The sequence below is a fragment of the Schistocerca nitens genome, chromosome 7, assembly GCF_023898315.1.
Source record: "Schistocerca nitens isolate TAMUIC-IGC-003100 chromosome 7, iqSchNite1.1, whole genome shotgun sequence".
Classification (NCBI taxonomy): domain Eukaryota; kingdom Metazoa; phylum Arthropoda; class Insecta; order Orthoptera; family Acrididae; genus Schistocerca; species Schistocerca nitens.
Genome location: NC_064620.1, coordinates 488,676,662 through 488,688,743, shown reverse-complemented (window position 1 = coordinate 488,688,743; position 12,082 = coordinate 488,676,662). Strand labels below are relative to the sequence as shown.

Here is a 12,082-nt window from a genome sequence, read left to right as displayed (position 1 = left end):
TCTCTAATGAAGATTCGGCGATCTTCTGGAACCATTTTCTTTATTTCTTCCACATCGTCATTAGTAATTGATGCGCTAGGGCGTTCAAAGCGGCCGTCGTCTTCAGTCTTCTCGACCCCCTTTGAAACGTTTATACAACTCGTAAACTCTTGCCTAACTCATAGCAGATTCGGCAAAAGCCACAGTCAACATTTAGAATGTTTATCACACCTCATACAGCACATTTAGCGATTTCCGTCCCATTCAAATAATTCCTTCGTGGTGGTCGTTTTGTTTTCTTAGAGTGTATTCAATATACTTCATTTGAGTTATGTAAGCATATAACAGCAGCTTTTTATGTAGTGCAGATGAATAACTACAAAACTGACAAAAAATGGCTCTGAACACTATGGGACTTAACTTCTGGGGTCATCAGTCCCCTAGAACTTAGAACTACTTAAACCTAACTAACCTAAGGATATCACACACATCCGTGCCCAAGGCAGGATTCGAACCTGCCACCGTAGATGTGGCGCGGTTGCTGACGGCCTAAAACTGACAAATACGAATTAAGTCATCAATACTCCATATTAAGAAACCACAATAATGAAAAACAGCTTTAGCTTATTAACACAAGATTGAATTGGTATGCCGAACTCTAATGATACGTATCGACAACTTCAAACTTCCTCGATCAGCTCAGTAACACTGAACGAGCAGTTAACTACCGGCACGTTGATGTGCTCAGCTCTAAAACATTTTCGTTGACAAGGTCTGATCTAAAATAAACTACACTGCTGCTGAGGATCTGTGTACTTGCCAAATTTGTTTAAATAGAGGTATTAATTTGTTTAAATAGAGGTATTAGTCTTCCAGACGGTGCCGGCCGGGGTGGCCGAGCGTTCTAGGCGCTACAGTCTGGAACCGCGCGACCGCTACGGTCGCAGGTTCGAATCCTGACACGGGCATGGATGTGTGTCATGTCCTTAGGTTAGTTAGGTTTAAGTAGTTCTAAGTTCTAGGGGACTGATGACCTCAGATGTTAAGTCCCATAGTGCTCAGAGCCATTTGAACCATTTGAGCCTTCCAGACGGGAAAGGCGAAGCGCGATCAAAAATTTTCTTACGCATGGCAAAAAGTCAGCAACAAGAACTTTTCACATGTTGTGAGAAGTTGGCAGTGATGATTATTTGCCATATGCATATAACTTTGAATGGCTCATGAGACTTTCTGAAGGCAGGGGTTCGGAGAATAATGATGACCGACTTGGGTGGGTATACGAGTCACAAAATGCTACAATTTTCCATACATGTCCAGTGATATGCGTACATAAAATCTGCAGAATTTTTTGCGAACAGAGCTAGTAGTGAAGAAATAATAAAACGTCGTGCCTGATGTAGTAGTTTGTCTATGAACAGCGAAAATGTAGTAAGCGATTAACTTTCTCTCTTTCGTCATTCTGTGGGGGAGTGGGGTGCCGGCTTACAAAAGTTTCGTAAATATATCATGTGCAAACTTTGTTGGAAGTGGCCAAGTGCTGTTGTGTTCAAATACTGCTTGAATACTGGAAAATTTACGCGCCACGGGTTTTGCTGGCTCAAGATATATAGGGTGTTCAGAAACTGTCTGAAAAAATTGTAACAGTGCTGCAGAGGAGGCGGTGCGGAGAAATAATTAAGAAAAAAATTTTTATACGTTGCTCCATATCCGAGTTGTTTAGCACTGAAGTTTGCCAGTCAGGTCATAGGGCGCACAAATTCAAGCAGCCTGTCAGAGACAGTGAGGCCAAACATGTTCTTCGTTGGTTTTTAACCGCATAAACGTAGCTTTTGCTCACCTAGCTCAAATTTACCACTTCCGAAGAAGGCACATTGTAATAATGGTAATGAGCATTTTAATAAGTGGTAACTCACTGACCTATAGACGACTGTGAACTGCCGCTTCTTAGCCCGTGCAAGTGCTTGACTTCGCATACGCGACGACCTGACTAGCTAACATCAACGTTAAATATCTCTGAAACGGCGCAACGTATAGTATTTTTCTCTGAGCAATTATTTCTAAAAACAACCTCCTCTGCATAACCCTTACAAGCTTTTCATACGGTTTCTGACCATCCTGTATAAGCAGTTTCTAACTGTAATACTTAACGCACTGTTTTAAGCTTTAACACGAGATTATACTTCATGATGAGCGGATAAAGATAGCATTTCAAATTTTTTAATTCGGCCAGTAACTGCATGAAATATCGAAAATAAATTTTTTGTTGGCTCTCTAAGCCGTTAAATAGGCAACCTGTAACTAAGAGCGTGCCCTGGGTTAGGCGTTTAGTAATATAGGTACCATGACCTCTCAATACGGAAGTTTTAACGAAAGAAATAGTGATAGTTGCGGACGTAAATAAATGAAATACCTCAAGCAGAATTTTCGCAGAAAGATTAGAACCTTGGTCTTAGAGGATAAGGGCACATGATGACAAGGTTGTGATGTGGACGGTATGGAAAAATGGAAGATTAGGCTGAATGACAGTCAAATGGTTCAAATGGCTCTGAGCACTATGGGACTCAACTGCTGTGGTCATAAGTCCCCTAGAACTTAGAACTACTTAAACCTAACTAACCTAAGGACAGCACACAACACCCAGCCATCACGAGGCAGAGAAAATCCCTGACCCCGCCGGGAATCGAACCCGGGAACCCGGGCGTGGGAAGCGAGAACGCTACCGCACGACCACGAGATGCGGGCGACAGTCATAAAATACAAGAAAATGTATTATTTTTAAAAATACGGGATGCAATGGACCCTCCAGGAAGAAGAGCCTGTTCCATATGCCATTCGAATGGGCGACGGGTTGGTTGGCCAGAAGCTGAAAGACGTAAAAAAAAAAAAAAAAAAAAAAAAAAAAAAAAAAAAAACTGATATTTCAGACGACTGCGGAATAATAGAAGCAGACTGAAGAAAGGATGGTTCAAATGGCTCTAAGCACTATGGGACTTAACATAGGAGGTCATCAGTCCCCTAGACTTCGAGCTACTTTAACCTAACTAACCTAAGGACATCACACACATCCATGCCCGAGGCAGGATTCGAACCTGCGACCGTAGCACGCACATGGTTCCGGACTGAAGCGTCTAGAACCGCTCGACCACCGCGGCCGGTTCTGAAGAAGAGACAGACGACATGAAGCCGTGTGCTGCGTACGACTCTCAGCTCACAAGGGAGAGTTTCAGCAGCCTCTCTCGGCAAGTAGAGTTAGTTAGTTAAATGTTCCGGAAATGATCTGAAAGTTTCTTTTATCGAAATGATGTGGAACGACTCAGTTCATGTGTGTACGTGATTGTTGTTAAAATTAATAAACATATTTCTTTTTGGTCCTACTCGTGCAACTGCACTTAAAAACTGGTTTGAGGTTATTTTATGGGCAACCAAATTTTAAGTAAAAATTCACAAAAGGAGCTGCTCAGGACAAATGGTTTTAAGTATGACTTAAAAGTTGCTATGATTCGTGTCAGTCATTCTCTGTTATAGAGCAAATAATCAGTGTTGCAGCATAATTAACTCCTTTCCTAGCCTTAATAGAGGGTAATTAATGTCTTTTATCCTCTGTACCTATAGGTACAGACATCACTATTGTTCTCATAGTGTGATGGATTATTTATGACGAATTTCATTAGTGAATATGTGTATTGTGATGGTGTAGCTAAAACGAATTACCCCTTGAAGAGATGCCTACGTGAGGCCCAACGGGTAAACACCGCATTTTATTCTCACTGTTCGGTTTTTTGCAATCGGCACTTTATATCTAAGCGGTGAGCTACCCCAGAAAATTATTACACAAGCTATAACTCAGTGAAACTCTTGCTTCCAGGTTTAGTAATTGTGCGAATAGCAAAAGTTGCCGACTTCTATTCATGTGCCGCATCACTTGTTGGTAAGACTATTTGTTGTACACAATTGAATTTAGCGTGTTTCGTCAAAATTTGGGGAGAGTCAAATTTCGGTATCAACATAATCGCTTTCTGAAAAAAAAGTAAGTGGCAATCTCTTCTGTTACTTTGGCTCTCATGGTATTTATTATAACACCACTATCATCTACAAAAACTACCACTTGTACTTGATGAATTTTAAATGGAATGTCATTCACATATGAGGAATAGGAAAGGACCCAGAATTGAATTTTGTGGGACGCCATTCGTGATACCGCGACGGTCACTAAACTTTTCTCCCCTTTTATTACTGGTTTAGTTATTCAGCACTAATTTTCGAATTCTGTTTGCTATGTGTGATTCAAACTAGTAGAGTGTAAATTTAAAATAAAACTTAAGTTTATCTGATACAGTAGCATCTTCTCTGCAATCAAATGCTGTGGAGAAATCACAAAGAACACCAACTAGCGATATTTTATAATTTAAGGTGCGTAATATTTGGTGAGTGAATGCATAAAAATAGCGTTATCATTCGAGCGACGCTTCTGTAATTCAAACTGTAATGAGCTAGGTAAATTGTTTCTGCTTATATGAGAGACTACTCTTGAGTCCGTAACTTTATCGAACTTTTAAGAAAACGGAATCAATAAAGAAACTGAACGACATTTATTTAAGTCTTTCTTATGCCCGTCAGATCACCGAAGTTAAGCACCGTCGGGCGTGGCCAGTACTTGGATGGGTGACAGCCAGCGTATGCCACGAGCTGTTGACAGTTTTCCCTTTGCTTCAAGGCAGAGGGGACAGGAGGGATGGTGGAGGCAAGTTCCTGATCACTAGTCTTGGCATCAGTAGCTTGGATTAAACCTCGAAACTCTCCGCAGTGTCTCATTAAGTGGGGGCGTGCAACACTGGTGACGGTGACCCGGCCGCGGGTTGGGGCATTAAGCTTGGCGTGCCCGTTGGTGGTGTTCAAGAAGAGTAGGCTTTTTGCCGGCACCTGTTTTCACCCTCTCCCTCCTTTCGCCATCTCCATCACGAATATGACACTGTGCTAAACACACACACATACATACACACACACACACACACACACACACACACACACACACACACACACACTACAGCCTCCTACACTCATCAGGTACGCTTACGCGCACAGCTCTCATACTATGCGAACGAACGGAAAGTGCAAGTTATTGCGATGGATAGAAAACACCTCCCCTGTTCAGGACGCTGAAACCGTACTTCGGGGTTTACCAACCAGCCATTTACATCATACGACTTCGCTGTACTCTTATAAAGCGCTTTAATAATTGCAAATTTAAGTCTTTCTGTCAACATTCCCTGTGCCAGTGATGCATTACATACGTACTGTATATCGCTAAAGACATTCCCTATTAATTTAGAGCAACTTTTCAGAATTATGTTTAAAAATCGATTAACACCATAGATGCTTCTTTTTGCTTTTTTTTTAATTTTATGATCTATTAATTTAAGTAAAGGATGTTGATGCTACTCCCAGTTGTTTAAACTTTTGTAGGATGGCGTTTTAATATATTCTCTTACTTAGTCAGCGAAACCGCGTACTTCTATTTCTGCTGTTGCATTTAGAAAGTGGCAGTTGAAAATGTTTGCAACTTATGAATTATCAGTCACAACATTATCTCTTATTTTCATTGTGGTGCCGTTTTGTACACTGAGTGGTTCCCGTGTCTCCCATTTCACAATATCCCATGCAATCACACCATCTGCGCTATTAATTTCTGCTTTGACTTATTCTGACATCTATATAAATTTACATTTTCCTCTGAAAAGAAATTTTAATCCCTTTAATTATCCATAGCTTACTTGTTTCCTTACGGACGTTCTGGACAAGTTTTTAGGAAAACTGCTTTCAAATATTGACACCAATTTACCATGGAATATGTCGAATTTCACATCAGCACCTCCTTTTGTACGTAATACAATCTCTTTTAATTTATTCATAACACACTGAACTGTGTTTTCGTTAATAATCCCCCGTGCAATGGATGAACATGCCTCACAGGTATAAGATGCTCTCTTACTTTCATTAATTGTTCATCGCGATCAGAGAGTCCACTGACGGTTGGGTAGACATTGTTTCAGCCTAAGCAATATCAATAAAAATGTTATCAGTCAAAGTCCTGCTGTCTTGTGACACACACATTGAAAGATTTACCATTTCAATCAGACTGAAAAAGCCAAATAATTATTCCAGTTCATCTTTTCTACCATAATCGTTTAAGAAATTTACATTGTACTCTTCACAAACTACTAATTTTTCTTAGACTCTTGACAGGCACCTCAATAATGCATCTGCATTTCTCAGAAATGTTTCTCAGATGGGGTCTGTAGACTGTTACAATTATAAGAGAAGTAGTCTGCAGTAATAACTCACAAGTGAATTCTTGTAGGTCTAAACGCAGGACACACTCACACTGCCCCTCTCCTGTGTGGCTGTATTGGTTACTCAGTCTATGTTGGACTATGCAGAGTCTTGGTACGCTTATGTACTGCCGTTGGAGTTTGATCTGTCAGTTCAGCACGCATATAGTGGTATGCGTACCTGGCTAGAACAATTATGTGCTTAATGCAACATAGGAAGATAACAAAACATTAATTACTTGGGATCCACGGTGCGACTGTCACCTGGCATTGTACACACAATTACTGGGCTGTAGACAAGACTGCAGGATCAATTATGTTACTGCATCTTCACAGTCAACTGATATCCATTGCAGCATTTATGTCCTGGAAGAAACTTTGTACAACGTTCATAAACCACGCAAGTATGAGACATTAAATTCGCTTAACTTTGCTACTCAGTTTTAGTCACTAAACCGATATGTCATAGTTTTGTCTTCCTGTATCTTTATCTCACTTCAGATAATATTACAATTGAAGCTTTTAGAAATGAAAAGCAGACTAAGTTTAAACATAGTGGGAGTTATTTTCCGTATTCCGCCTTCTGCCCTGCTGCAAGTGTACTTTCTTAGCTTCAATATAATGAACACACTGCATTTCAAAAACGGAGTTACTGCCCAGTATGGTGAAGTGTTGATATGTTACTGCACTGATGATTACATGTCTACATCAACTGAACTGACTTTAGGTACGCTGGTATGCCTCTTTTCTACCTATGAATACGGTTCTTTCACTATAGAGAAAACGTGTCTCCATTTCAGACGAGGAGATTGGAGGTGCCGACGGCATGGAGAAATTTACCCAGTCGGAAGACTTTCGTCGTCTGAACGTCGGCCTGGAACTGGATGAGAGCATGCCCTGGATGGAGGACGAGTTGATTGTCTTCCACTGCGAGAGGAGCGTATGGCGTGAGTTACATTAATTTTCAAGCTTTTCTGTCATACTTCAGTGGAATACAAACAATCAATCAAATCGTAGTTTGAGACAAGGAACCTGATACCGCTAATGTTAATCGTGGAGCACCACTAACGCTTATTCGAGCTGCAGTCTCAAACGTTCTCATGAGATTTTCATCTCATAATGGAGCATTAATGGATAAAAATTGAAAAACGGAACAACGAAACTTACGGGTCAATATTCCGGCGTCATAAACAACGAATTGACACTGATGCGTTTTGTAAGAATGGAAATTTAACCCACAGACAACGAAAGGGCTACGGTCAAATGTTCCTGTGTAACACATGTGTGAAGTGTTACAAGCATACTGCACGTATGTGCTCTCCATATCACAATCTCCAACAGCAAGGGTGAGAACGAGGTCTGGAAGTGGAAACTGCCAGTAGAAACCCATTTACCCAAAAAGTGAGATTTTTTATTTCACTCGATGTCAAGGCTGGTCTTTATAGAAAAAAATAAAATTTATGAAAATTTATTGCCATCAGGCTGAACACAGGTGCATAAGAATTACGATCACGTGCTCCACAAGCACTGAAAGAATTGAAACTTCCTGGCAGATTAAAACTGTGTGCCTGACCGAGACTCGAACTCGGGACCTTACTGAAAGAAATTATAAAACGTGCGTTAATGTGTTCAGTTTACAGTAAAGTAGCTATCCTCTGTCATCGATAGTCTTGAAGTGCACACCGCCTCGTGAGATGATGCAATTTTATAATTTTTCCAGGGTATTAATCTGTCGATAAGTGGCAACCAAAACATCTGAAAAACTCTCACAAAACAGGGAAACATATAAAACATACAAAATAAAGATATGAAACAGACCATCCCAGGATAACCGACCAAAATATTTAACAGAGATTAGCTGTAAATAAAGAAGGTATTTCAGAATTCTGAATTTAAATTTATAAATCTTTAAAAGCTGATAACGTTTGATACAAGAACTGTTTACATAATAGACGGCCAACTTGGAAAACCATAGTTAGCGAAGGACCAACTTTTGATTAACTACCATAAAACACACACTTATAGCAATTAATGCCGATACAAAAATCAGTCAGAACACCACATAACGTAGTATACATGTGTGTGGGTACATGGCCAACTTCGAAAACTGTAGTCACCAAAGAGAGTAACTTTCGATTAAGTAACGTGGTAACTAATGCCGATACCAAAAAGACAATTAGAACAGCACAAAACATAGTGTACATGTAACTGGGTATATATGGAAACATCTTTATCCCAACTGCAGTTAACAATGAAAGAACCTCAGTTTATAATAACGTGCAGACCAATCATAATTTAACACACACACACATATATATATATATATATATATATATATATATATATATATATATATATATATATATATATATATATAGTTTTTTAACATTCTGTCTGGGGAGATCAAACCATTACAATGGAAAACATAACAAGAGTCAGATAGTACTGCATCGAACGAACAAATGAATCTTAGCAAGTAAAATAAAGGTAGCAAATGTCAGAGTTGCAACGACCATCCACAGGCACGAACAAGCCACTCTGTTGTGGTAGGCAGGAAAGTAGAAAGCATTCTGTTTTAAAACGTATCTCGCCGGATTGAATTTTCTTTGCTGATCAACTCACGATGTGGTGAACGGAGTAGAGAACTGCTAGAGTTTTGTGCACAGCTGTCATCAGTCTGTCACAAGTCCATCCCTTCAGACTTAGGCATGACAGGCAGAGGTCTTCTATGATGTAGTATTCCGAGTGCGCTTCCTCCAGTGGGCTGGAAGATTGAAGTATCTAACCTGTGTGTCTCAAGCAGACAGAAGACAGACAAGGTGTCATATACATTTACGACATAACGATTTGCACTCCAAGACAGGAAATCAGAGACACAATGCAGAGCTAAATAGTAACACCACAGCCCTGCAAACTGCATAAACTCTGGGCAGCTATCTCGGGGGAGAACTTTCACTTCAGAGAATTAACTGGTAATTCCATCCACCACCTAGACCCTGTTGCAAGGCATCATACTAGAACATGGCCACGAAAATGCATGTCTTAGTAGAGGAAGTAAGTTTGATACTTGCTCCTGAGAACTGTGACGTCAGTGGGTTTACACAGGTCATTGTGCTACCACAGCAATCCCCACTCACAAAGGGACTGAGTGCGGGGCCAAGAGTTGCTGACGATAATAGGTAGTGCAGTGACGTTTTGCTTTCAGCTAAACGCTGTTGCTACCAAATTTGGAAGCCGGCCGCTGTGGACGAGCGGTTCTAGGCGCTTCAGTGCGGAATCGCGCTGCTGCTGGGGTCGCAGGTTGGAAACCTGCCTACGGCATGGATGTGTGTGATGTCCTCAGGTCACTTAGGTTAAAGTAGTTCTAAGCCTGGTGGACTGATGATCTCAGATGTTAAGTCCCATCTGAAATTTGGAATTTGTTAATGTAAAGTCCAGAAGCATCCCTATGTACCGACTATGAGAAAGGTAGGAATCTAAATGTGATTTGTCAGAACGACTCGTCGGCTTGGTCAAAGGTTGTTAAGTGACGATGTATTAGTGCGATGGCTATAGGAAGGGAGAAACGCTGCGCCGCTACGATCCTCTGAAAACTCATGTTCCTCTATACAGACGGAGTCCTCAGTCAGATCGTTGGGGAGCCGAATCCATATCACACGTGGCCATCATCGGTAAGCTCCGACACGTCTGTTTTTCTTACTTGTAGTTCACACTTAACATGCTGTTAGTACTCGCTACTTCTGTTAGCGCTCACCCACGTTATTTCAGACACTGGCTTCTGTTGTGCAAGCAGTTGCCTTCTTTGCTTTACTAACCTTTAGAATCAGCCTTGAGTGAAGTAGTTATTCAGAACAATGAATTCCGTAAGTCTCCACCTGCGAACATCCTGTCGCGTTCGAAAATCCGCGCCTCTCGTCGGTGCCCTGTGACAGTGTGGTGCTGATCCAAGTCATCATCCTGCCTCCACTGGGGATTTGTCTTTCTGCATTTGCTCCTCAAGGCTCAAAAACTGCAGAGTGACCTTAAACTCTCAGTCTTCACTCCATCCTGTGATAGGTGTGGCGTATTTTGAGATTGATAGTGGCTTCCGACATACTCAACCGAATGCCATAGCTGGACTGAGGCTTTGAGACCTATCAGAAGCAGCGCATGCACTCCATTGAAAACAAAGCACGAAGAGGAGAGGAAAGCCACTGAGGTCCGGAGATCGATGCCTGACGAGGGGAGACGCGGCCAGGGCAGCCCTGTCTACACGACTTCACGACAACGAGGGAGTCGCAGAACGATTACGAGACGGAGCTGCGGCTGCGGTTCAGGGAGGACCACCAGGACAACGACACGGCGGCGACAGTGCGACCCAGTAGCGGAGGACGCAGGGGGCCTGCGCGAGTTTCAGCAGCAGCAGAGTCCAGCGAGCAGACGGCAGGTGGCAGTGGGAAAAGGTCAGACACAGCACAGCTGAAGGCAATGCGACACTTCGGGCGCCATGCAGTCGCTTCCTGCTCAGCTCAGCTTGATTCGGCTTAGCTCAGGTCACCTCACTTCAGCACAGCAATGCACTTAGATTAAAGCAGCGGTGCTGCCTCGTCTTGCCCCTGCACAATGTATCATCAGACAAAGGTAACTGATGGACTTGATACTCTACCTACGTTTCTTCAGCATCTGAATTCGCTGCATCCGAATACAAACTTCACAATGGAAGTGTAAAAAGATGGTACTTTACATTTTTTGGTACGAAGGAAAGCGGATGGGACCTTGGGACACAGCGTCTACCGCAAGCCAACGCATGCAGATCTATATCTGCCATAATCCTGCACAATGCGGTAGTGCATTACGTACGTTAGCTCATTCAGCACAGGTGGTATCTGATCCTGAAAGCCTGTCGAGTGAATTACAACATTTGAAGACAGTGTTCCGACAGAACGGTTATTCTGAGAGACAGATACGTAATGTATTTAGGCCCAGGAGAGTTCAATCTATGGAGGAGAATGAAGATACGAAGACACCCACCACTCTGGCCTTTTTTGCCGTATTTTGGTGCCATGTGGTCCTGAATAGGTAGAGTCCTCGGAAGATACGGAATTGTGTTTTTCAACCATCTGCAAAGATGAGAAACCTGTTGGGTTCGGTTACGGATGACCTTGACCTGAGGAAATGTGGTGTGTTCAAGATTCCTTGTTAATGTTGGGCACCGTATAGAGGCCAGATATGCCGCACAGTACAAGAACGCTGCGATGAGCATCAGCGTCATACACGCCTTCGTCAACCGGAAAAGTCCGCAATTGCGGAACACTGTCTGAATACAGGACATCGGATGATTGATGAAAAGACTGACGTTTTATCCCTGGCATCATCTTTCTGCGATTGCGTCATTAAGGAGGCAATACATATACGTACAACCGATTATCTCATCAACAAGGATGTGGGATTTCAACTGAGCACAGCCTGGAACTCTGCACTGGCTGCGCTTAAATCACGACGCAGAAATCCTGGTACTTCGATAACAGGCCTGTCATGACGTTGGTCTATTACGCCCGTTGGTGAGTAACGTCTGGCAGCACTGATGACAAACACAGCGTACAGTGCACGTGCAGGAGAGCCACTCTGCGATTTTCGGCGGAGGGAGTTTGAATATGGTACCATCTGTCTGCAAATCATTGCGCATGCGCTGTTTCCGCGCCTGCGCACTCTTGGCGCGCGTGTTCTAGAAACGGGGAGTCGGTGTGCGGATACCGTTAGTCGTACCTAGCTACCAGCAAGGTTGGACCGCATGA

At 42.3% G+C, this 12,082-nt stretch overlaps 1 protein-coding gene across 1 annotated transcript in view; it reads left to right on the top strand.

The window, feature by feature from the left end:
• Positions 1-12,082, top strand: part of LOC126194932 (aminoacylase-1-like) — a 118,814-nt gene that overhangs the window by 67,306 nt on the left and 39,426 nt on the right. Inside the window, exon 4 of the mRNA XM_049933314.1 lies at positions 7,109-7,255. Within this exon, the coding sequence (XP_049789271.1) occupies positions 7,109-7,255 (147 nt within the window). The remainder of the gene's footprint in view (positions 1-7,108; positions 7,256-12,082) is intronic.